At 42.1% G+C, this 27,144-nt stretch overlaps 1 protein-coding gene across 1 annotated transcript in view; it reads left to right on the forward strand.

Annotated features, from left to right (window-relative positions):
* The window catches only part of USP9X (ubiquitin specific peptidase 9 X-linked), a gene marked incomplete in the record, with an annotated part of 1,177,890 nt that overhangs the window by 1,025,548 nt on the left and 125,198 nt on the right, over positions 1-27,144 (forward strand). The window contains 1 exon segment of the mRNA XM_053706481.1: positions 24,595-25,345. Coding sequence (XP_053562456.1) covers positions 24,595-25,345 — 751 coding nt within the window.

Here is a 27,144-nt window from a genome sequence, read left to right on the forward strand (position 1 = left end):
ACAGGAATTTCAGCTTGCTTGAAGGGCTCATTAGTTACTGGTGACACTGTTAGGAAAAAACGTTTTGTTTTTTGATGCATTTATAACGTTTTTTGAAGGGACTAAAGGGGTCATTGTGGCTTGGTTTTGAGTTTTGTAACTCACATGTTTAATTAAGAGACACTCTGGTGTTTCTCTGGTAGGCCTCAAAACATCGAGTGAGGTGGGAGGGGCCTATTTTCGCGCCTCAGTTGCGCAGTTTCCTTTCCCCTGAGACATATCACTGCTTCTCCTGTTGTTTCTGCTGTGTTTGAGGGTTGTTAAAGAAGTTTTTCCCCCCACAAATCGTTCTGAAGGGCAGGTAGGAGCCACAGCAGAGCTGTGGCATGGTGCTGAAAGTCTTTTTTTACTGGGGTTAACGTTTTTTCAATCCGTTTTTGCCATTTAAGGGTTAATTGTTTATTTGCATAGCTGTGCAAAGTTACTAAGCCTTTATAATGCTACTGTAAAAATTTCGTTAAGTTTACTGCTTTTTTACACTGTTTTGCAGAACTGGTGCAGCTTTTTTTCTCTTAAAGGCACAGTACCGTTTTATTTCTAAGTGTTTTTTACTTTGATTACAGTGTTTTCCAAGCTTGCTTGTTACATTACTAGCCTCTTTAACATGTCTGACACCAAGGAAAATCCTTGTTTAAAGGGCCACTGTAAGTAAATATTTTCTATGCCTGTTACTAACTACCCCAAATACGCTTTTTATCAATAGCATTTCATTAACATATCTCTACCGTATATCAGAAATCTTGTCTGCAAATTTAATTGTTTTCCAAACCCACTCCGTGGGTATCCTTTGCTCTGTACCAATCCGTTTACAATACCTAGGTTTCAAAATGGCGCTTTAAACACAGAGTTATTGGTTTAAGTATTTTTAACACTCAGTGCTGAAAATAGTGGGCAGGATAACGTGACATCAGCGAATAAAAGATATAACTTTTAGAACGTTATGAAACTTCATTTTGGAGAAAATATAGGTCAGTAGGTTTTAATTAATGTTTATTAACTTTAATATGTTAGTTGTTTAGCTTAAAAATTATAACAGAAAGTAATCCTTTAATATGTTTGGAAGCCATTGTGGAACCCCCTCGTAGAATGTGTCCCAATTGTACTGATATGTCTATAAACTATAAAGAACATATATTAGCACTTAAAAATAGAGCAATAGATGATTCTCAGTCAGAAGTAAATGAGGGTTCGCCATCTAGCTCTCCCCAAGTGTCACAACCAGTAACGCCCGCACAAGTGACGCCAAGTACCTCTAGTGCGTCAAATTCTTTTACTTTACAAGACATACAACCCTCACAGAGGTTTTATCTAAACTGCCTGGTTTACAAGGAAAGTGGGACAGCTCTGAGTTTAGGAAAAATGCTGAGCCATCTGACGCTTTAGTAGCCGTATCTGATATGCCCTCACAATGCTCTGAAGTAGGGGTGAGGGATTTGTTATCTGAGGGAGAAATTTCTGATTCAGGAAAGACACTTCCTCAGATTCTGATATGACGGCCTTTAAATTTAAGCTTGAACACCTCCGCTTATTGCTTAGGGAGGTATTAGCGACTCTAGATGATTGTGACCCTATAGTGGTTCCAGAGAAATTGTGTAAAATGGATAAATACTTAGAGGTTCCTGTTTACACTGATGTTTTTTCAGTTCCCAAGAGGATTGTGAATATTATTACTAAGGAGTGGGATAGACCAGGTATTCCGTTCTCTCCCCCTCCTGTTTTTAAGAAAATGTTTCCCATATCTGACGCCATGCGGGACTCGTGGCAGACAGTCCCTAAGGTGGAGGGAGCTATTTCTACTCTGTCTAAGCGTACAACTATACCTATCGAAGACAGTAGAGCTTTCAAAGATCCTTTGGATAAAAAATTAGAGGGTCTCCTGAAGAAAATTTTTGTTCATCAGGGTTTTTCTCTTCAACCTATTGCGTGCATTGTTCCTGTAACTACTGCAGCTGCTTTCTGGTTTGAGGCTCTAGAAGAGGCTCTTCAGATGGAGACTCCATTAGAGGAGATTATGGACAGAATTAAGGCCCTTAAATTGGCTAATTCTTTTATTACAGATGCCGCTTTTCAACTGGCTAAATTACCGGCAAAGAATTCAGGTTTTGCCATTTTTGCACGCAGGGCGTTATGGCTTAAGTCCTGGTCTGCTGATGTGTCATCCAAATCTAAACTTTTGAACATCCCTTTCAAAGGAAAGACCCTATTTGGGCCTGAACTGAAAGAGATTATTTCAGACATCACTGGAGGGAAAGGTCATGCCCTCCCTCAGGATAGATCAAATAAGATGAAGATCAAACAAAGTAATTTTCGTTCCTTTCAAAACTTCAAGAGTGGTTCCGTTTCGGCTTCCTCTGCTACAAAGCAAGAGGGGAATTTTGCCCAATCCAAGTCAGTCTGGAGACCTAACCAGGCTTGGAACAAGGGTAAACAGGCCAAGAAGCCTGCAGCTGCCTCTAAGACAGCATGAAGGGGTAGCCCCCGATCCGTGACCGGATCTAGTAGGGGGCAGACTCTCTCTCTTCGCTCAGGCTTGGGCAAGAGATGTTCACGATCCCTGGGCTTTAGAAATTGTGTCCCAGGGACATCTTCGGGAATTCAAAGACTCCCTTCCACGGGGGAGATTTCATATTTCTCGATTGTCTGTAAACCAGACAAAGAGAGAAGCGTTCTTACGCTGTGTAGAAGATTTGCTTACCATGGGGGTGATCCGCCCATTCCCAAAAGAGGAACAGGGACTAGGGTTCTACTCAAACCTGTTTGTGGTTCCCAAGAAAGAGGGAACTTTCAGACCAATCTTGGATCTCAAAATTCTAAACAAGTTCCTCAAGGTTCCATCATTCAAGATGGAGACCATTCGGACTATTCTGCCTCTGATCCAGGAAGGTCACTATATGACTACCGTGGACTTAAAGTATGCGTATCTACACATCCCTATTCACAGAGATCATCATCAATTTCTTAGATTTGCCTTTCTAAACAGGCATTACCAGTTTGTGGCTCTTCCCTTCGGGTTAGCCACGGCTCCAAGAATTTTCACAAAGGTGCTAGGGTCCCTTCTGGCGGTTCTACGACCTCGGGGCATAGCAGTGGCGCCTTATCTAGACATCTAAATTCAGGCGTCAACTTTTCAGCTAGCCAAGTCTAATACAGACATTGTGTTGGCTTTTCTGAGATCTCACGGGTGGAAGGTGAACATAAAAAAGAGTTCTCTCTTCCCTCTCACAAGAGTTTCCTTTCTGGGGACTCTGATAGATTTGGTAGAAATGAAAAACTCTTAACCACTTGCCGAACTCTTCATTCCATTCCTCGGCCATCTGTGGCTCAGTGTATGGAGGTAATCGGACTCATAGTAGCGGCAATGGACATAGTTCCTTTTGCCCGCCTACACCTCAGACCACTGCAACTATGCATGCTCAAACAGTGGAATGGGGATTATGCAGATTTATCTCCTCAACTGCATCTGGACCAGGAGACCAGAGATTCTCTTCTCTGGTGGTTGTCTCAGGACCACCTGTCTCAGGGAATGTACTTCCACAGGCCAGAGTGGCTCATTGTAACGACAGATGCCAGCCTGCTAGGCTGGGGTGCAGTCTGGAAATCCCTGAAAGCACAAGGCTTATGGTCTCGGGAGGAATCTCTTCTTCCGATAAACATCCTAGAACTGAGAGCGATATTCAAGGCGCTTCAGGCATGGCCTCAGCTTGCTGCAGCCAAATTCATTAGGTTTCAGTCAGTCAACATCACGACTGTAGCTTATATCATCAGGGAGGAACAAGGAGTTCTCTAGCGATGATGGAAGTAACCAAAATTATCCAATGGGCAGAGGATCACTCTTGCCATCTCTCAGCAATCCACATTCTAGGAGTAGAGAACTGGGAGGCGGATTTTCTAAGTCGTCAGACTTTTCATCCGGGGGAGTGGGAACTCCATCCGGAGGTATTTGCTGATTCAGCTATGGGGCACACCAGAATTAGATCTGATGGGGTCGCGTCAGAATGCCAAACTTCCTCGTTACGGGTCCAGGTCCCGGGACCCCAAGGCGGTACTGATGGATGCTCTAGCAGTACCTTGGTCCTTCAATCTGGCCTACGTATTTCCACCGCTTCCTCTCCTTCCACGTCTGGTTGCCAGAATCAAGCAGGAGAGAGCTTCAGTGATTCTGATAGCACCTGCGTGGCCACGCAGGACTTGGTATGCAGACCTAGTGGGCATGTCCTCGGTTCCACCGTGGACCTTGCCAATGAGGCGGGACCTTCTAATCCAAGGTCCGTTCTCACATCCAAATCTAGTTTCTCTGCGTCTGACTGCTTGGAGATTGAACGCCTAGTTCTATCAAAGCGTGGGTTCTCCGAGTCGGTCATTGATACCCTGATTCAGGCTAGAAAGCCTTTCACCAGGAAGATCTATCATAAGATTTGGCGCAAATAAATTATTGGTGTGAATCCAAAGGTTACTCGTGAAGTAAGATTAGGATTCCTAGAATATTGTTTTTTCTCCAAGAGGGTTTGGAGAAGGGATTATCAGATAGTTCTCTAAAAGGACAAATATCTGCTTTGTCTATTCTACTACACAAACATCTGGCAGATGTCCCAGACGTTCAAACTTTTAGTCAGGCTTTGGTCAGAATTAAGCCTGTATTTAAGCCTGCTGCTCCGCCTTGGAGTCTAAACTTAGTCCTTAGAGTTCTTCAAGGGGTTCCGTTTGAACCTATGCATTCCATAGATATTAAGCTTCTATCTTGGAAAGTTTTGTTCTTAGTTGCTATCTCTTCGGCTCAAAGAGTTTCTGAGCTATCTGCTTTACAGTGTGATTCCTCTTATCTTATTTTCCATGCAGATAAGGTGGTTTTGCGTACCAAACCTGGTTTTCTTCCTAAGGTTGTTTCTAATAAGAATATCAATCAAGAGATTGTGGTTCCTTCTTTGTGTCCTAATCCTTCATTAAAGAAGGAACGCCTGTTGCATAATCTTGATGTGGTTCGTGCTTTAAAGTTCTACTTACAAGCAACCAAAGATTTCCGTCAAACATCTTCATTGTTTGTTGTTTATTCTGGTAAGCGGAGAGGCCAAAAGGCTACGGCTACCTCTTTCCTTTTGGCTGAAAAGCATAATCCGTTTGACCTATGAGACTGCTGGACAGCAGCCTCCTGAAAGAATTACTGCTCATTCTACTAGAGCTGTGGCTTCCACATGGGCTTTTAAAAATGAGGCTTCTGTTGAACAGATTTGTAAGGCGGCGACTTAGTCTTTGCTTCATACTTTTTCCAAATTTTACAAATTTGATACTTTGGCTTCTTCGGAGGCTATTTTTGGGAGAAAGGTTCTACAAGCAGTGGTGCCTTCTGTTTAAGGTCCCTGTCTTGTCCCTCCCTTCATCCGTGTCCTACATCTTTGGTATTGGTATCCCACAAGTAAGGATGAATCCGTGGACTCGATACATCTTACAAGAGAAAACTTAATTTATGCTTACCTGATAAATTTATTTCTCTTGTGATGTAACGAGTCCACGGCCCGCCCTTTTTATTTAAGACAGGCATATATATTTTTTTTTTTTATTTTTAAACTTTCAGTCACCACTGCACCCTATGGTTTCTCCTTTTTCTTCCTAGCCTTCGGTCGAATGACTGGGGGGTGGAGCTAAGGGGGGAGCTATATAGACAGCTCTGCTGTGGGTGCTCTCTCTGCCACTTCCTGTAGGGAAGGAGAATATCCCACAAGTAAGGATGAATCTGTGGACTAGATACATCACAAGAGAAATACATTTATCAGGTAAGCATAAATTATGTTTCTCCAACATTGGTGTGTCCGGTCCACGGTGTCATCCATTACTTGTGGGATATTCTCCTCCCCCACAGGGAAAGGCAAGGAGAGCACACAGCAAGAGCTGTCCATATAGTCCCTCCCAGGCTCTGCCCCCCCAGTCATTCTCCTTGCCGCTCTGAACAAGTAGCATCTCCTCGGGGATGGTGAGGAGTTTGTGGTGTTTAGTTGTAGTTTTTTATTCTTCTATCAAGAGTTTGTTATTTTAAAATAGTGCTGGTATGTACTATTTACTCTGAAACAGAAAGAGATGAAGATTTCTGTTTGTAAGAGGAAGATGATTTTAGCAGACAGTAACTAAAATCGTTTGCTGTTTCCACATATGACTGTTGAGCTGAGAGAACTTCAGTTGGGGGAAACAGTTAGCAGGCTCTTCTGCTTAAGGTATGACTAGCCATATTTCTAACAAGACTGTGTAATGCTGGAAGGCTGTCATTTCCCCTAATGGGGACCGGTAAGCCATTTTCTTAGTCTCAAACAGAATAAAGGGCTTATTATGGGCTATAAACTGGTAGACACTTTTAGGGGCTAAATCGATTGCTTTATTTAAGTATTATATGCAGTTTGAAGTTGTATTTCACACTTTTATAACATTGGGGAACGTTTTTAGCACCAGGCACTTGTTAAGACACCTTCCCAGTCAGGAAGGGCCTTTCTCTGTAGTAGGCAGAGCTTCATTTTCATGCCATTACTGTGCAGTTAATTTTGAGTTCAATACATGCAGCTGCATGTGTGAGGGTCTGGAATCCACTAAAAACGTTCCTAGAAGGCTTCATTTGGTATCATATACCCCCCTGGGATTGGTGAAGTTGCAGCAAAGGCTGTGGCTGGGACTGTAAGGGGGTTAAAATTAAAAACGGCTCCGGTTTCCACATTTTAAGGGTTAACAGCTTAAATTGGGGTGCAATACTTTGAATGTATTAAGACACTGTGGTGAAAATTTGGTAAAGATTGGATAATTCCTTCATAGTTTTTCACATATTCAGTAATAAAGTGTGCCCTGTTTAACATTTAAAGAGACAGTAACGGTTTTGTTTTAAAACGGTTTTTGTGCTTTATTAACCAGTTTAAGCCTGTTTAACATGTCTGTACCTTCAGATAGATCATGTTCTGTATGTATGGTAGCCAATGTGGTTCCCCATTCAAATATAGTATGATAATTGTGCCATTGCGTCCAAACAAAGTAAGGACAGAACTGTCACAAATTGTAAAGTTGCCCAGGATGATTCCTCAGATGAAGGAAGTAGACATAGTTCTACATCATCTCCTTCTGTGTCTATACCAGTTATGCCCGCGCAGGCGACCCCTAGTACTTCTAGCGCGCCAATGCTTGTTACTATGCAGTAATTGACGGCAGTAATGGATAACTCCATAGCTAATATTTTATCCAAAATGCCAGCATTTCAGAGAGAGCGCGATTGCTCTGTTTTAAACACTGTAGAGCAGGAGGGCGCTGATGATAATTTTTCTGTCATACCCTCACACCAATCTGAAGTGGCAGTGAGGGAGGGTTTGTCAGATGGGGAAATTTCTGATACAGGAAGAATTTCTCAGCAGGCAGAACCTGATGTTGTGACATTTAAATTTAAATTAGAGCATCTCCGCGCATTACTTAAGGAGGTACTATCTACTCTGGATGATTGTGACAATCTGGTCAACCCAGAAAAATTGTGCAAGATCGACAGTTCCTTGAGGTCCCGGTGCACCCTGATGCTTTTCCGATACCTAAACGGGTGGCGGACATAGTGAATAAGGAGTGGGAGAAGCCAGGCATACCTTTTGTCCCTCCTCCTATATTTAAGAAATTGTTCCCTATGGTCGACCCCAGGAAGGACACATGGCAAACAGTCCCTAAGGTCGAGGGGGAGTTTTCTACTCTAGCCAAGAGCACGACCATTCCTATTGAGGACAATTGTGCTTTCAAAGATCCTATGGATAAAAAATTGTAGTGTTTGCTTAAAAAGATTTTTGTACAGCAAGGTTACCTCCTTCAACCTATTTCGTGCATTATTCCTCTCACTACAGCGGCGTGGTTCTGGTTCGAGGAACTGGAAAAGTCGCTCAGTAGGGAGACTCCGTATGAGGAAGTCATGGACAGAATTTACGCACTTAAGTTAGCTAATTCCTTTATTTTATACGCCGCTTTGCAGTTAGCGAGGATAGCGGCAAAAAATTCAGGGTTTACAATTGTGGCGCGCAGAGCGCTCTGGCTAAAGTCTTGGTCGGCGGATGTATCTTCCAAGACAAAATTGCTTAATACCCCTTTCAAAGGTAAGACCCCTTTTGGGCCAGAATTGAAAGAGATTATTTCAGTCATCACTGGGGGAAAGGGCCATGCCCTCCCACAAGATAAACCTTTCAAGGCTAAGAATAAGTCCAATTTTCGTTCCTTTCGCAATTTCAGGAACGGACCGGCTTCCAACTCGGCAGTCTCTAGACAAGAGGGTAACGCTTCCCAGACTAAACCAGCTTGGAAATCAATGCAAGGCTGGAACAAGGGTAAACAGGCCAAGAAACCTGCTGCTGCTACCAAGACAGCATGAAGAGGTAGCCCCCGATCCGGAACCGGATCTAGTAGGGGGCAGACTCTCTCTCTTTGCTCAGGCTTGGGCAAGAGATGTTCAGGATCCCTGGGCACTAGAAATAGTCTCTCAGGGTTATCTTCTAGAATTCAAGGAACTACCCTCAAGGGGAAGGTTCCACATGTCTCGCTTATCTTCAAACCAAGTAAAGAGACAGGCATTCTTACATTGTGTAGAAGACCTGTTAAAGATGGGAGTGATACTCCCAGTTCCAACTGTGGAACAAGGTCAGGGGTTTTACTCAAATCTGTTTGTAGTTCCCAAAAAAAAAAAAAAAGAGGGAACTTTCAGACCAATTCTGGATTTAAAAATTCTAAACAAATTTCTCAGAGTGCCATCGTTCAAAATGGAAACTATTCGAAAGATTTTACCTACAATCCAGGAGGGTCAATTTATGACTACCGTGGATCTAGAGGATGCGTATCTGCATATTCCTATCCACAAAGATCATCATCAGTTCCTAAGGTTCGCCTTTCTGGACAAACATTACCTATTGTGGCTCTCCCATTCGGACTAGCCACTGCTCCAAGGATTTTCACAAAGGTGCTCGGGTCCCTTCTAGCGGTTCTAAGACCCAGGGGCATTGCAGTGGCACCTTACTTGGACGACATCCTAATTCAAGCGTCGTCTCTTTCAAAGACAAAGGCTCACACATTGTTCTAGCCTTTCTCAGATCTCACGGGTGGTAGGTGAACATAGAAAAATGTTCCCCGTCTCTGTCAACAAGAGTCCCTTTCTTGGGAACAATAATAGATTCTTTAGAAATGAAGATTTTCCTGACAGATGTCAGAGAGTCAAAGCTTCTAAACTTTGTCAAGTTCTTCACTCTGTTCTACGGCCTTCCATAGCTCAGTGCATGGAAGTAGTAGGGTTGATGGTTGCAGCAATGGACATGGTTCCTTTTGCGCGAATTCATCTAAGACCATTACAACTGTGCATGCTCAAATGGGGACTATACAGACTTGTCTCCAGTGATTCAAGTAGATCAGAAGACCAGAGACTCACTCCGTTGGTGGCTGACTCAGGATCACCTGTCCCAGGGAATGAGCTTCCGCAGACCATTGTGGGTCATTGTCACGACCAACGCCAGTCTATTAGGCTGGGGCGCGGTCTGGGATTCCCTGAAAGCTCAGGGTCTATGGTCTCGGGAAGAGTCTCTTCTCCCGATAAACATCCTGGAACTGAGAGCGATATTCAATGCTCTCCGGGCTTGGCCTCAACTAGCAAAGGCCAGATTCATAAGATTCCAATCAGACAACATGACGACTGTTGCTTACTTCAACCATCAGGGGGGAACAAGGAGTTCCCTGGCGATGAGAGAGGTGACCAAGATCATCAAATGGGCGGAGGATCACTCCTACCACCTGTCTGTGATCCACATCCCAGGAGTGGAAAACTGGGAGGCGGATTATCTGAGTCGTCAGACCTTTCATCCGGGGGAGTGGGAACTCCACCCAGAGGTGTTTGCCCAGTTGACCCAATTATGGGGCATTCCAGACATGGATCTGATGGCGTCTCGTCAGAACTTCAAGGTTCCTTGCTACGGGTCCAGATCCAGGGATCCCAAGGCGACTCTAGTGGATGCATTAGTGGCGCCTTGGACTTTCAACCTAGCTTATGCGTTTCCACCGTTCCTTCTCATTCCCAGGCTGGTAGCCAGGATCAAACAGGAGAAGGCCTCAGTTATTTTGATAGCTCCTGCGTGGCCACGCAGGACTTGGTATGCAGACCTGGTGAATATGTCATCGGCTCCACCATGGAAGCTACCATTGAGACAGGATCTTCTAGTACAAGGTCCATTCGAACATCCAAATCTAGTTTCTCTCCAGCTGACTGCTTGGAAATTGAACGCTTGATTTTGTCTAAGCGTGGGTTTTCGGATTCTGTGATAGATACTCTGGTACAAGCCAGAAAACCTGTGACTTGAAAGATTACCATAAAATATGGAAAAGATATATCTGTTGGTGTGAATCCAAGGGATTCTCATGGAGTAAGATTAAAATTCCTAGGATCCTTTCCTTTCTCCAAGAAGGTTTGGATAAGGGATTATCAGCGAGTTCTCTAAAAGGACAGATTTCTGCTTTATCTGTCTTGTTACACAAACGACTGGCAGCTGTGCCAGATGTTCAAGCTTTTGTTCAGGCTTTGGTCAGGATCAAGCCTGTTTACAGATCCTTGACTCCTCCCTGGAGTCTAAATTTGGTTCTTTCAGTTCCGTTTGAACCCTTACATTCCATAGATATCAAGTTGTTATCTTGGAAAGTTCTGTTTTTGGTTGCTATTCTTCTGCTAGAAGAGTTTCTGCATTATCTGCTCTGCAGTGTAATCCGCCCTATCTGGTGTTCCATTCAGATAAGATGTTTTGCGTACTAAACCTGGTTTCCTTCCAAAGGTTGTTTCCAACAAGAATTTTAACCAGGAAATAGTTGTGCCTTCTTTGTGTCCGAATCCAGTTTCAAAGAAGGAACGCTTGTTACACAATTTAGATGTAGTCCGTGCTTTAAAGTTCTATTTAGAAGCAACAAAGGATTTCAGACAAACGTCTTCTCTGTTTGTAGTTTATTCTGGCAAGAGGAGAGGTCAAAAAAGCTACTGCTACCTCTCTTTCCTTTTGGCTGAAAAGCATCATACGATTGGCTTACGAGACTGCCGGACGGCAGCCTCCTGAACGAATCACAGCTCACTCTACTAGGGCTGTGGCTTCCACATGGGCCTTCAAGAACGAGGCTTCTGTTCATCAGATATGTAAGGCAGCGACCTGGTCTTCTCTGCACTCTTTGTCCAAATTCTACAAATTTGATACTTTTGCTTCTTCGGAGGCTATTTTTGGGAGAGAGGTTTTGCAAGCCGTGGTGCCTTCTGTTTAGGTAACCTGATTTGCTCCCTCCCTTCATCCGTGTCCTAAAGCTTTGGTATTGGTTCCCACAAGTAATGGATGACACAGTGGACCGGACACACCAATGTTGGAGAAAACAGAATTTATGCTTACCTGATTAATTACTTTCTCCAACGGTGTGTCCGGTCCACGGCCCGCCCTGGTTTTTTAATCAGGTTTGAAGAATTTCTTTCTCTATACACTACAGTCACCACGGCACATTATAGTTTCTCCTTTTTTTCTCCTAACCGTCGGTCGAATGACTGGGGGGGCAGAGCCTGGGAGGGACTATATGGACAGCTCTTGCTGTGTGCTCTCCTTGCCTTTCCCTGTGGGGGAGGAGAATATCCCACAAGTAATGGATGACACCGTGTACCGGACACACCGTTGGAGAAAGTAATTTATCAGGTAAGCATAAATTCTGTTTTCTCTTGTAAGGTGTATCCAGTCCACGGATCATCCATTACTTGTGGGATATTCTCCTTCCCAACAGGAAGTTGCAAGAGGATCACCCACAGCAGAGCTGCTATATAGCTCCTCCCCTAACTGCCATATCCAGTCATTCTCTTGCAACTCTCAACAAGCATGGAGGTAGTAAGAGAGAAGTGGTGTAACGTAGTGTTTTTTTTACTTCAATCAAAAGTTTATTTTAAATGGTACCGGAGTTGTACTATTTTGTCCCAGGCAGAAAATAGAAGAAGAATCTGCCTGTGATTTCTATGATCTTAGCAGGTTGTAACTAAGATCCATTGCTGTTCTCACACATGACTGAAGAGAGAAGTAACTTCAGTGGGGGAATGGCGTGCAGGTTATCCTGCTATTAGGTATGTGTAGTTAAAAAATTTTCTAGAAGATGTGAATGCTAGAAAATGCTGCTGATGCCAGATTTATGTAAGGTAAGCCTGAATACAGTGATTTAATAGCGACTGGTATCATGCTTACTTTCTGAGGTAATACTCTTATAGATTTGCTGGCATGTTTAAACGTTTTTATATATACTTTGGTGATAAAACTTTATTGGGGCCTAGTTTTTTTTCCACATGGCTGGCTTAAATTTGCCTAGAAACAGTTTCCTGAGGCTTTCCACTGTGTTACTATGAGTGGGAGGGGCCTAATTTAGCGCTTTTTTGCGCAGTAGCTTTTACAGACTGAGACATCCAGCTTCCTGCAGGAGTCCCCTGAATGCTATAGGACCTCTCTCAAGGGCTCTTAGGCTTTCCAAAATCGTTTGTTGGGGAAGGTAGGCACACAGCAAGGCTGTGGCAGTTTGGTGTGCTGTTAAAAAAAAGTCTATCGTTTTTTTTATTTGTTTTTTGAACTAAGGGGTTAATCATCTATTTGCAAGTGGGTGTAATGCTCTGTTAGCTTATTATACACACTGTAAAAAAATCATTTGATTTACTGCTTGGGCAAGAGATGTCCAGGATCCCTGGGCGTTGGAAATTGTATCCCAGGGATATCTTCTGGACTTCAAAGCTTCTCCTCCAAAAGGGAGATTTCACCTTTCACAATTATCTACAAACCAGATAAAGAGAGAGGCATTTTTACACTGTGTTCAAGACCTCCTAGTTATGGGAGTGATCCACCCAGTTCCAAAGGAGGAACAGGGACAAGGATTCTATTAAAATCTGTTTGTGGTTCCCAAAATAGAGGGAACCTTCAGACCAATCTTAGATCTCACAAGATCTTAAACAAATTTCTCAGGGTCCCATCATTCAAGATGGAGACTATTCGTACCATCCTGCCTATGATCCAGGAGGGTCAATACATGACTACAGTGGATTTAAAGGATGCGTATCTTCACATTCCGATACACAAAGATCATCATCGGTTTCTCAGGTTTGTCTTCCTAGACAGGCATTACCAGTTTGTAGCTCTTCCATTTGGGTTAGCTACAGCAGGAAGAATCTTTCTGAAGGTTCTGGGGTCACTTCTGGCGGTCCTAAGGCCGCGGGGCATAGCAGTGGCCCCTTATTTAGACGACATTCTGATTCAGGCGTCAAATTTCAAAATTGCCAAGTCTCTTACGGACATAGTTCTGGCATTTCTGAGGTCACATGGGTGGAAAGTCAACGAAGAAAGGAGTTCTCTATCCCCTCTCACAAGAGTATCCTTTCTGGGAACTCTAATAGATTCTGTAGAAATGAGGATTTACCTGACAGAGACCAGGTTATCAAAACTTCTAAATTCCTGCCATGTTCTTTATTCCACTCCTCGCCCTTCGGTGGCTCAGTGTATGGAAGTAATCGGCTTAATGGTAGCGGCAATGGACATAGTGCCGTTCGCCCGCCTACATCTCAGACCGCTGCAACTCTGCATGCTCAGCCAGTGGAATGGGGATTACACAGATTTTGTCCCCTCTACTAAATCTGGATCAAGAGACCAGGGATTCTCTTCTCTGGTGGCTATCTCGGGTCCATCTGTCCAAAGGTATGACCTTTCGCAGGCCAGATTGGACAATTGTAACAACAGATGCCAGCCTTCTAGGCTGGGGGGCAGTCTGGAACTCCCTGAAGGCTCAGGGATCGTGGACTCAGGAGGAGACACTCCTTCCGATAAACATTCTGGAACTAAGAGCGATATTCAATGCTCTTCAGGCTTGGCCTCAGCTAGCGACAATGAGGTTCATAAGATTTCAGTCGGACAACATCACGACTGTGGCTTACATCAACCATCAAGGGGGAACAAGGAGTTCCCTAGCGATGTTAGAAGTCTCAAAGATAATTCGCTGGGCAGAGATTCACTCTTGCCACCTATCAGCTATCCATATCCCAGGTGTAGAGAACTGGGAGGCGGATTTTCTAAGTCGACAGACTTTTCATCCGGGGGAGTGGGAACTCCATCCGGAGGTGTTTGCACAATTGATTCATCGTTGGCGCAAACCAGAACTGGATCTCATGGCGTCTCGCCAGAACGCCAAACTTCCTTGTTACGGATCCAGGTCCAGGGACCCCAAGGCAACGCTGATAGATGCTCTAGCAGCACCTTGGTCCTTCAACCTGGCTTATGTGTTTCCACCGTTTCCTCTGCTCCCTCGTCTGATTGCCAAAATCAAGCAGGAGAGAGCATCAGTGATCTTGATAGCACCTGCGTGGCCACGCAGGACTTGGTATGCAGATCTGGTGGACATGTCATCCTTTCCACCATGGACTCTGCCGCTGAGACAGGACCTTCTACTTCAAGGTCTTTTCAACCATCCAAATCTAATTTCTCTGAGGCTGACTGCCTGGAGATTGAACGCTTGATTTTATCAAAGCGTGGTTTCTCAGAGTCCGTCATTGACACCTTAATTCAGGCTCGAAAGCCTGTCAACAGGAAAATCTATCATAAGATATGGCATAAATATCTTTATTGGTGTGAATCCAAGGGCTACTCATGGAGTAAGGTCAGGATTCCCAGGATATTATCTTTTCTCCAAGAAGGATTGGAGAAAGGATTGTCAGCTAGTTCCTTAAAGGGACAGATTTCTGCTCTGTCTATTCTTTTGCACAAGCGTCTGGCGGATGTTCCAGACGTTCAGGCATTTTGTCAGGCTTTAGTTAGAATCAAGCCTGTGTTTAAACCTGTTGCTCCACCTTGGAGCTTAAATTTGGTTCTTAATTTTCTTCAGGGGGTTCCGTTTGAACTACTTCATTCCATAGATATCAAACTTTTATCTTGGAAAGTTCTTTTTTAAATTCTGTCCAAAATCAATGGATTCAGAGCATTGTCTCTCAAGGGTATCGAATAGGATTCAGAGTAAGACCTCCTGTGAGAAGATTTTTTTTCTCTCACGTATCCCATCAAATCCAGTAAAAGCTCAGGCTTTCCTGACGTGTGTTTCAGACCTGGAGTCTTCAGGGGTAATCATGCCAGTTCCTTTTCAGGAACAAGGTTTAGGGTTTTATTCAAATCTATTCATTGTCCCAAAGAAGGAAAATTTATTCAGACCAGTTCTGGATCTGAAAATTTTGAATCGTTATGTAAGAGTACCAACTTTCAAGATGGTGACTATAAGGACTATTCTGCCTTTTGTTCAGCGAGGACATTATATATCCACAATAGACTTGCAGGATGCATACCTTCATATTCCGATTCATCCAGAACATTATCAGTTTCTGAGATTCTCTTTTCTAGACAAGCATTACCAATTTGTTGCTCTTCCATTTGGCCTATCAACAGCTCCAAGAATCTTTTCAAAGGTTCTAGGTGCCCTACTCTCTGTAATCAGAGAACAGGTATTGCTGTGTTTCCTTATTTAGACAATATCTTGGTACTAGCTCAGTCTTTACGTTCTGCAGAATCTCTCACGAATCAACTAGTGTTGTTTCTTCGGAAACATGGTTGGAGGATCAATTTACCAAAAGGTGACAAGGGTCACCTTTTTAGTCTTCCAGATAGATTCAGTGTCCATGACTCTGTCTCTAACAGACAAGAGACGTTTAAAATTGATTGCAGCCTACCGGCACCTTCAGTCTCAGTCATTCCCTTCAGTGGCTATGTGCATGGAAGTTTTAGGTCTCATGACTGCAGCATCGGACGCGATCACCTTTGCTCGTTTTCACACGAGACCTCTACAGCTTTGTATGCTGAACCGATGGTGCAGGGATTATACAAAGATATCACAATTAATATCCTTAAATCCCAATGTACGACACTCTCTGACGTGGTGGATAGATCACCATCGTTTAGTTCAAGGGGCTTCTTTTGTTCGGCCAACCTGGACTGTGATCACAACAGATGCGAGTCTTTCAGGTTGGGGAGCTGTTTGGGGATCTCTGACAGCACAAGGGGTTTGGAAATCTCAAGAGGCGAGATTACCAATAAATATTTTAGAACTCCGTGCAATTCTCAGAGTTCTTCAGTTTTGGCCTCTGTTAAAGAGAGAACCGTTCATTTGTTTTCAGACAGACAATATCACAACAGTGGCATATGTCAATCATCAGGGTGGGACTCACAGTCCCCAAGGTATGAAAGAAGTATCTTGAATACTTGCTTGGGCAGAATCCAGCTCCTGTCTAATCTCTGCGGTGCATATCCCAGGTGTAGACAATTGGGAGGCGGATTATCTCAGCCGTCAGACTTTACATCCAGGGGAGTGGTCTCTCCATCCAGATGTGTTTTCTCAGATTGTTCAGATGTGGGGTCTTCCAGAGATATATCTCATGGCCTCTCATCTAAACAAGAAACTTCCCAGATACCTGTCCAGGTCCAGGGATGTTCAGGCGGAAGCAGTGGATGCGCTGACACTTCCTTGGTGTTATCATCCTGCTTAAATTTTCCCGCCTCTAGTTCTCCTTCCAAGAGTGATCTCCAAAATCATCATGGAACAATCGTTTGTGTTGCTGGTGGCTCCAACATGGCCACACAGGTTTTGGTATGCGGATCTGGTTCGGATGTCCAGTTGCCAGCCTTGGCCACTTCCGTTAAGGCCGGACCTACTGTCTCAAGGTCCGTTTTTCCATCAGGATCTCAAATCATTAAATTTGAAGGTATGGAAATTGAACGCTTAGTACTAAGTCATAGAGGTTTCTCTGACTCAGTGATTAATACTATGTTACAAGCTCGTAAATCGGTCTCTAAAAGATTTATTATAGAGTTTGGAAGACTTACATTTCATGGTGTACTTCTCATAAATTCTCTTGGCATTCTTTTAGAATTCCTAGAATTTTACAGTTTCTTCAGGATGGTTTGGATAAGGGTTTGTCTGCAAGTTCCTTGAAGGGACACATCTCTGCTCTTTCTGTTTTATTTCACAGAAAGATTGCTATACTTCCTGATATTCACTGTTTTGTACAGGCTTTAGTTTGTATTAAGCCTGTCATTAAATCAATTTCTCCTCCTTGGAGTCTTAATTTGGTTTTGAAGGCTTTACAGGCTCCTCCATTTGAGCCTATGCATTCTTTGGACATTAAACTACTTTCTTGGAAAGTGTTGTTCCTTTTGGCTATCTCTTCTGCTAGAAGAGTTTCTGAGCTATCTGATCTTTCTTGTGAGTCTCCTTTTTTGATCTTTCATCAGGATAAGGCAGTTTTGTGGACTTCTTTTCAATTTTTACCTAAGTTGTGAATTCTAACAACATTAGTAGAGAAATTGTCCCTTCCTTATGTCCTAATCCTAATAATTCTTTGGAAAGATCCTTACATTATTTGGATGTGGTAAGAGCTTTGAAATATTATGTGGAAGCTACTAAAGATTTCAGGAAGACTTCCAGTCTATTTGTTTTATTTTCTGGTCCTAGGAAAGGTCAGAAGGCTTCTGCTATTTCCTTGGCTTCTTGGTTGAAACTTTAGATTCATCAAGCTACAGGGAGTGCAGAATTATTAGGCAAGTTGTATTTTTGAGGATTAATTTTATTATTGAACAACCATGTTCTCAATGAACCCAAAAAACTCATTAATATCAAAGCTGAATAGTTTTGGAAGTAGTTTTTAGTTTGTTTTTAGTTATAGCTATTTTAGGGGGATATCTGTGTGTGCAGGTGACTATTACTGTGCATAATTATTAGGCAACTTAACAAAAAACAAATATATACCCATTTCAATTATTTATTTTTACCAGTGAAACCAATATAACATCTCAACATTCACAAATATACATTTCTGACATTCAAAAACAAAACAAAAACAAATCAGGGACCAATATAGCCACCTTTCTTTGCAAGGACACTCAAAAGCTTGCCATCCATGGATTCTGTCAGTGTTTTGATCTGTTCACCATCAACATTGCATGCAGCAGCAACCACAGTTTCCCAGACACTGTTAAGAGAGGTGTAAATCTCACATTTGATGGACCACAGGTTCTCAATGGGGTTCAGATCAGGTGAACAAGGAGGCCATGTCATTAGATTTTCTTCTTTTATACCCTTTCTTGCCAGCCACGCTGTGGAGTACTTGGACGCGTGTGATGGAGCATTGTCCTGCATGAAAATCATGTTTTTCTTGAAGGATGCAGACTTCTTCCTGTACCACTGCTTGAAGAAGGTGTCTTCCAGAAACTGGCAGTAGGACTGGGAGTTGAGCTTGACTCCATCCTCAACCCGAAAAGGCCCCACAAGCTCATCTTTGATGATACCAGCCCAAACCAGTACTCCACCTCCACCTTGCTGGCGTCTGAGTCGGACTGGAGCTCTCTGCCCTTTACCAATCCAGCCACGGGCCCATCCATCTGGCCCATCAAGACTCACTCTCATTTCATCAGTCCATAAAACCTTAGAAAAATCAGTCTTGAGATATTTCTTGGCCCAGTCTTGACGTTTCAGCTTGTGTGTCTTGTTCAGTGGTGGTCGTCTTTCAGCCTTTCTTACCTTGGCCATGTCTCTGAGTATTGCACACCTTGTGCTTTTGGGCACTCCAGTGATGTTGCAGCTCTGAAATATGGCCAAACTGGTGGCAAGTGGCATCTTGGCAGCTGCACGCTTGACTTTTCTCAGTTCATGGGCAGTTATTTTGCGCCTTGGTTTTTCCACACGCTTCTTGCGACCCTGTTGACTATTTTGAATGAAACGCTTGATTGTTCGATGATCACGCTTCAGAAGCTTTGCAATTTTAAGAGTGCTGCATCCCTCTGCAAGATATCTCACTATTTTTGACTTTTCTGAGCCTGTCAAGTCCTTCTTTTGACCCATTTTGCCAAAGGAAAGGAAGTTGCCTAATAATTATGCACACCTGATATAGGGTGTTAATGTCATTAGACCACACCCCTTCTCATTACAGAGATGCACATCACCTAATATGCTTAATTGGTAGTACGCTTTCGAGCCTATACAGCTTGGAGTAAGACAACATGCATAAAGAGGATGATGTGGTCAAAATACTCATTTGCCTAATAATTCTGCACTCCCTGTATTTGGAGTCGGGTCAGGCCCCGACTCAGAGAATTACAGCTCATTCTACTAGATCAAGCTCATTCTACTAGATCAGTCTCCACTTCGTGGGCTTTTAAGAATGAAGCTTCAGTTGATCAGATTTGCAAAGCGGCAACTTGGTCCTCTTTGCATACATTTACTAAATTCTACCGTTTTGATGTATTTGCTTCTTCAGAAGCAGTTTTTGGTAGAAAAGTTCTTCAGTCAGCTGTTTCAGTTTGATTATTCTGCTTTTGATTTAAGTTTTTTTCTTTCATTGATGAGAATAAACTTATTTTTTTGGGTTGTGGATTAATTTTTTCAGCGAAATATGGCTGTTTTTATTCCCTCCCTCTCTAGTGACTCTTGAGTGGAAGACTCCACATCTTGGGTATTGATATCCCATATGTCACTAGCTCATGGACTCTTGCCAATTACATGAAAGAAAACATAATTTATGTAAGAACTTACCTGATAAATTCATTTCTTTCATATTGGCAAGAGTCCATGAGGCCCACCCTTTTTATGGTGGTTATGATTTTTTGTATAAAGCACAATTATTTCCAAATTTCCTTTGTTGATGCTTTCTACTCCTTTCTTTATCACCCCACTGCTTGGCTATTCGTTAAACTGAATTGTGGGTGTGGTGAGGGGTGTATTTATAGGCATTTTGAGGTTTGGGAAACTTTGCCCCTCCTGGTAGGATTGTATATCCCATATGTCACTAGCTCATGGACTCTTGCCAATATGAAAGAAATGAATTTATCAGGTAAGTTCTTACACAAATTATGTTTTCTCTTCTCCTCTGCTCTATGGTCTGAATTTTAATTGATACTGTGTGTTATTGTCTTGTGGTGCATTTCATTATACATAATTTTTCTGGAACTGTCCCAAATTCTGTAAACCTAACACCTTTAGATACCAGATCCTCTGATTCTACAATTCACTTTAACAGTGTAATGTGCAAAATTGCAGCTGTTTTTCCCCCAGCTCAACTGTGCACTTCTTGTATGGATCACCTGTTGCATGTGAACCCTTATTAATGTTGCTACTGCTTCTAAAGGAATCTGTCTTCCCTCTGTTTGCGCTGTACAGGAGAGCTAGTCAGATTTTGCTCCAGGTTTTAAAGATTTTGTACGCTCTACAGTTTCTGAAATGTTGGCTGCTATACTGACACCAAATAAGCTTAAAGTGACACTCAAGTCGAAATAAACTTTTATGATTCAGAAAGAGCATGCAGTTTTCAGACACTTTTCAATTTACTTCCATTATCAAATTTTGCACAGTCTTTTTATATACACACTTTCTGGGGAACAAGATCCTACTGAGCATGTGCACAAGATCACAGGGTATACATATACTAGTCTTTGATTGGCTGATGTCTGTCACATGACAGTACTGGGTATAGCAAATTAGGCATAAAATGACAAGGGTAATAGCTTGATTTGTCGGAGAAGGCGTTTCGTCCTTACTCTCCAAACTAACCTCCTGCAGCTGAACGGTGTTTTCCGCGATGGTTGTAGGCAGGTGAGAAAATATAAACAGAAAAGAAACTCCTGAATAGATTAGAGATACCAATAGTAACGCCTTAGCGTATTATTACAAGAATACCATGCACAGCCCAAACGCGTCAGATGATGTAAGCAACCTGCTAACCACTTACCGCTATGTGAGTAGTGAGTTTGTTTTACACTTTGATAATAAATTATGAACTTTTAACTGCTGATCCAATATTGGGCTGTTCATGGTATTGTAGTAATACGCTAAGGCATTACTATTGGTATCTCTAATCTATTCAGGAGTTTTTTTTCTGTTTATCTTTATTATGCACTTGTTAATTATACAATTCTACTGCATTGTGTGGCCCTTTAAGAGATCTAAGTCCTGATAATCTCCCGACAGTAGAATTTCCTTTTCACTCTGGATCTCTAAAGTCTAAGAAAAAAAGAGATAAGCGGTTGTCAAATGTGAACACATTTTATATATATATATATATATATATATATATATATATATATTTGTGTGTGGTTACCAACCAGGAGGGAGCATTTTATCTATATGCGTGTGCTTAATTTGTTTTTTGTTTTGGATTTTTGCACTTACTACTTGTTTTTAAATTATTTAGCTCTTAATGTTTTCTTTATTCATGTGTCACAGCAATCCAAAACAAAAAGTCAGATATGAAGATTTAAGAAAATTGTTTTTATTAAATATTTTTTATATTTTCTCCAGTGTAGGATTCCTCCCTACCCTCCGACCACCCTGGTCCCTCCCAAACAGCTCTCTAACCTTCCCCTCTCTAACTAGTGTCTGCCATCTAGTGTGTGTGTGCATATATATATATATATATATATGTGTGTGTGTGTGTGTGTATATGTATATATATATATATATATGTATATATATATATATAATTATATACCTTTTTAAAAATAAAATAAAAATAAATAGCTCCCCATCACTCCCTGTCCCTTTTTTTCTGTAGTGTAGGGCCATTCCACTAACCCCCCCCCCCCCCCCCCATAGGGATTATTTTTGTTTCTTGCGCTTTACCGTTCTAAATCGGCATTACCAGTTTGTAGCGCTGCTATGAGGATTGACTACAGCTCTTGCAAGTCCTCACCAAGGTGCTTGGAGCTACTTTGGCTGCTGTTCGTCTCCAGGGGATTTCAGTAGCTTTATACCTAGAGGATATTCTGGTTCAGGCTCCATCCTTGCCGGTGGCCCAGGACCACACACAGATAATTATTTCTTGTCTTTGGGCTCATGGTTGGAAGATCAACCTGGAGAAGAGTTCCCTCTTCAGTCTACAAGTGTTTGCTTTCGGGGGAACGGTCATAAACTCTGTTAGCATGTGTGTGTCTATCTTTGATCAACGCAGGGATTTGCTTCATGAGGCATGTTCCCTACTTCTCTCTAATGTTCATTCGTTGGTGGTAGACCGCATGATATCTGACACTATACCATTCGCTTGGTTTCATCTGCATCCCCTTCAATTATGCATGCTTAGACAGTGGAATGGAAATCATTCAGACCTGTCGCTGAATGTTTTTCTGGATTCCCAGGTGAGGGAGAGTCTTCACTGGTGGCTATCCTCCACGTAATTTTCTTGTCCTTCCTGGGTCGTAATCTAAGTAGATCCAAGCCCGTCTGGTCAGGTTGCTTCTTGTGGTTCTCTTAAAGCACAAGGCTCTTGGGACCAAGAGGAAGTATCACTCCCTATCAATATTCTGGAGTTAAGGGCTATATAAAAAAAAGACAATGATTAGGAGCGCTCCATTGATTAGTGCTGAATTAGTGATTCCCACCGTCTTGACGTCACTACAATCAGCTGTATTTCAGCCGGTTGAATGCTGATGTGGTATATTGGCGGGTCTTTTAAACACGGATTGTTGTGTGTTTTTAACATTCTTATGAGACACTTTGCTGACTGGTAATTGACTCCAAACTCATATGGGACAATCTGCCTTGATTGCGGAGACTTCCAAGACTCTCTGTGACTTTTACTGGTTCCATTGTGAGGAATTCCATGTTTAATGTGCTTTTACATACCTCATATGGTTTGATGGTTTTAAGTGTTTTTGTGCAATGGTGCTAATAAATTCTTGTTGGCTTTTACATACTACACTTAGAGAAGATTTTCGCCCCCTTCTTTTGTTTTTATCTTTGTAAGGGCTATATATAATGCACTTTTAGAGTGGCCTCATTTGACTTACTCTCTCACTCCAATCGGGAAGCGTGACAACGGTAGCGTATATCAACCATCAGGGAGGTGCCTGGAGTACTCTGGCAATGCAGGAAGTGTCTTGCATCCTGTGGTGGGTGGAGAGGAACCAATGTGAATTATATATTTCAGGGGTGGAGCATTGCGAAGTAGACTTGTTGAATAAGCAGACTCTCCTTTTGGAGAAATGGTCTCTAAATCAGGAAGTATTTTAGGAAATAATCAGTCAGTGAGGTATTCCAGACATAAACTTTATGGCCTCCCGCTTAAATACTAAGCTTCTGAGGTATGGTGCTAGGACTAGTGCTCCTAGGGCGGAGGTAGAGGACGCGCTTGTGGTTCCATGGAGCTACAACTTAGTTTTTCTGTTCCCTCCTGTTCTTCTCTGAGTGGTGGATCGGATCAAACACGAAGGGGTTCTTACTATTCTTATTGCTCTTGCGTGGTCGCGCAAGCTTTGGTATGCTGACTTACAGAGAATGATTTCTGCTCCTCCTTGGCGACTGACTCTTCGCTAGGATTTATTGTCGCAAGGTCCATTCTTCTATTAGGATCTTGATACTTTGGAGTTAACTGCCTGGAGATTAAATGGTTAAGAGATGGTTCTCTCCTCAAATGTTTCTCCCTTTTCAGGTCGTCTGGCCTGTTTTTTTCAGGTCGGCTGGCCTGTTTTTTTCAGGTTCCTTGCTCTGATTAGTTCAGTGTTATTTTGCTAGTGGAGAGTAGGGCTGCACGATTAATCGCATATGCGATTTAAAATGGCGATTAATTGCCGCAATTTAAAAACTGCAAGAGTTTGCTATTTGTTCTGTTTGCATTGGGCTGGTATCAGTTGCTTTCTAGGGAGCATGTTCATTTTTTCAGTTTTTTGTGAAGCTTGTTGGAACTTCTGTTTTATTGTGACAATGTCTTCTAGGAGACGGTGTTAGTTTGAGTTTTTCTGGGGGGGGGGTGTTTCCTGGTGGGATGAATCTCCATCTTGGGATTAGAGTCCTTTCAGTGAGACCTATGGGGGGGGAGTCTTTGGCTTGGGTCGTTAGGTCAAAGATCTCAATGGAGTAGTTGAACAGTTTTTTTCTGTAGTTTCCCTTATGTTCTCCTTGTTTCAGTGAGATATTCTGGGTGAAGATTTTGGGAGAGGGTGCCTTATATTTTGTACTGCCTTTTCCGTTCCTTCACGCCCGAATATTCGTGAACTCCACAGCTTGGGTATTGGTTTCCCATAGGTTATGAATGTTATCGTGGATCCTAACTGTCAATAGAAGGAAAACTAAAATTATTCTTAACTGATTATTTAATTTCCTTTTTGGCAGTGAGAGTCCATGACCCCGCCCTATTGTATTATTGTAGTGGCGGCAGTCAATTGCACCTCTGTACTCCTTGTATCTCTTTTCACTTTCCTTAACCATGGCTTAACTACTGGAGGGTAGGGTAAGTGGGAGGGATATTTATAGTCTTGTTTGGGGTGTCTTTAGCTCCTCCTCGTGGTCAGGAATATTTTCTTTAGGTTATGAATGTTATCGTGGACTCTCACTGCCAAGTAGGAAATTATCAGGTAAGAATAATTTTAGTTTTTGAAAGAAAGAAAAAAAAAACCTACATACTTGACAGTTTAATTCCTTAGCTAATGTTTGTGAAATATGTTTTTTTGTTTGTTGTTTTGTTTTAGTAATCACTTAGATTCCTCATAGGCTTTTGTTTCACAATATTATGTATTGTTTTACTTTCAGGTTGATACAGTGAAGCGTTTGCTTATCAAGAAATTGCCCCCTGTTTTAGCAATCCAGCTGAAACGCTTTGACTACGACTGGGAAAGGGAATGTGCAATTAAATTCAATGATTATTTTGAGTTCCCACGAGAACTTGATATGGAGCCGTACACTGTTGCAGGTGTAGCCAAGCTTGAAGGTGATGATGTAAACCCTGAAAATCAGGTCATTCCCAATGAACACACAGAAAATGAGCCTGCTGGAAGCACAAAGTATAGACTTGTAGGTGTTTTGGTGCACAGTGGTCAGGCCAGTGGAGGTCATTACTATTCTTATATTATCCAAAGGAATGCGGGAGATGGTGAGAAGAACCGCTGGTATAAGTTTGATGATGGAGATGTAACAGAGTGTAAAATGGATGATGATGAGGAAATGAAGAACCAGTGCTTTGGTGGGGAGTATATGGGAGAAGTTTTTGACCACATGATGAAGCGAATGTCCTATCGGCGCCAGAAGAGGTGGTGGAATGCTTACATTCTCTTTTATGAACGAATGGACACCTTAGATAAAGACAATGAACTAATCAAATATATTTCAGAACTAACAATCACCTCTAAACCACACCAGATCAAGATGCCATCAGCCATTGAGCGCAGTGTTCGCAAGCAAAATGTGCAGTTTATGCATAATCGGATGCAATACAGTTTAGAATATTTCCAATTTATAAAGAAGTTGCTGACCTGTAACAGTGTCTACCTGAATCTTTCTCCAGGTCTGTATTTACATTACAATGTTTGTCCTTGTAACAAATGAAGTGTAATCAATCACATGAAAGGAAAAATGCACATCTGAAATTTAGTTGTCTTTTTTCATGCTTTACATTGCCATTTAGAAGCATTGCATTTTAGGTAATTTTAGTTAATTCAACAAATCTTTTCTTCTTGTGACAAAAGGACACGCCTGTAGAGATTTTTCTTGCAGTTTGTATATATTATTTGATACACACATAAACGATTATATTTTTCTTATTGGTACTCATACATAAAAATAAAAAAAAAGGTTTCCTAGAGTGGTTTAGGGCGTTATACACGCTCACATAAAATTTGGATAATTAAGCATAGGTTAGCTATTTCTCCAACATAGGTGTGTCCGGTCCACGGCGTCATCCTTACTTGTGGGATATTCTCTTCCCCAACAGGAAATGGCAAAGAGCCCAGCAAAGCTGGTCACATGATCCCTCCTAGGCTCCGCCTACCCCAGTCATTCTCTTTGCCGTTGTACAGGCAACATCTCCACGGAGATGGCTTAGAGTTTTTTAGTGTTTAACTGTAGTTTTTCATTATTCAATCAAGAGTTTGTTATTTTCAAATAGTGCTGGTACGTACTATTTACTCAGAAACAGAAAAGAGATGAAGAATTCTGTTTGTATGAGGAAAATGATTTTAGCAACCGTAACTAAAATCCATGGCTGTTCCACACAGGACTGTTGAGAGCAATTAACTTCAGTTGGGGGAACAGTTTGCAGTCCCTTGCTGCTTGAGGTATGACACATTCTAACAAGACGATGTAATGCTGGAAGCTGTCATTTTCCCTATGGGATCCGGTAAGCCATGTTTATTACGATTGTAAATAAGGGCTTCACAAGGGCTTATTTAAACTGTAGACTTTTTCTGGGCTAAATCGATTGATTATTAACACATATTTAGCCTTGAGGAATCATTTTATCTGGGTATTTTGATATAATAATATCGGCAGGCACTGTTTTAGACACCTTATTCTTTAGGGGCTTTCCCAAAGCATAGGCAGAGTCTCATTTTCGCGCCGGTGTTGCGCACTTGTTTTTGAGAGGCATGGCATGCAGTCGCATGTGAGAGGAGCTCTGATACTTATAAAAGACTTCTGAAGGCGTCATTTGGTATCGTATTCCCCTTTGGGTTTGGTTGGGTCTCAGCAAAGCAGATACCAGGGACTGTAAAGGGGTTTAAAGCTTAAAACGGCTCCGGTTCCGTTATTTTAAGGGTTAAAGCTTCCAAAATTGGTGTGCAATATTTTCAAGGCTTTAAGACGCTGTGGTGAAAATTTGGTGAATTTTGAACAATTCCTTCATGTTTTTTCGCAATTGCAGTAATAAAGTGTGTTCAGTTTAAAATTTAAAGTGACAGTAACGGTTTTATTTTAAAACGTTTTTTGTACTTTCTGATCAAGTTTATGCCTGTTTAACATGTCTGAACTACCAGATAGACTGTGTTCTGAATGTGGGGAAGCCAGAATTCCTATTCATTTAAATAAATGTGATTTATGTGATAATGACAATGATGCCCAAGATGATTCCTCAAGTGAGGGGAGTAAGCATGGTACTGCATCATTCCCTCCTTCGTCTACACGAGTCTTGCCCACTCAGGAGGCCCCTAGTACATCTAGCGCGCCAATACTCCTTACTATGCAACAATTAACGGCTGTAATGGATAATTCTGTCAAAAACATTTTAGCCAAAATGAACCCTTGTCAGCGTAAGCGTGGCTGCTCTGTTTTAGTTACTGAAGAGCATGACGACGCTGATATTAATATCTC

Source organism: Bombina bombina, chromosome 3, assembly GCF_027579735.1.
Source record: "Bombina bombina isolate aBomBom1 chromosome 3, aBomBom1.pri, whole genome shotgun sequence".
Lineage (NCBI taxonomy): Eukaryota > Metazoa > Chordata > Amphibia > Anura > Bombinatoridae > Bombina > Bombina bombina.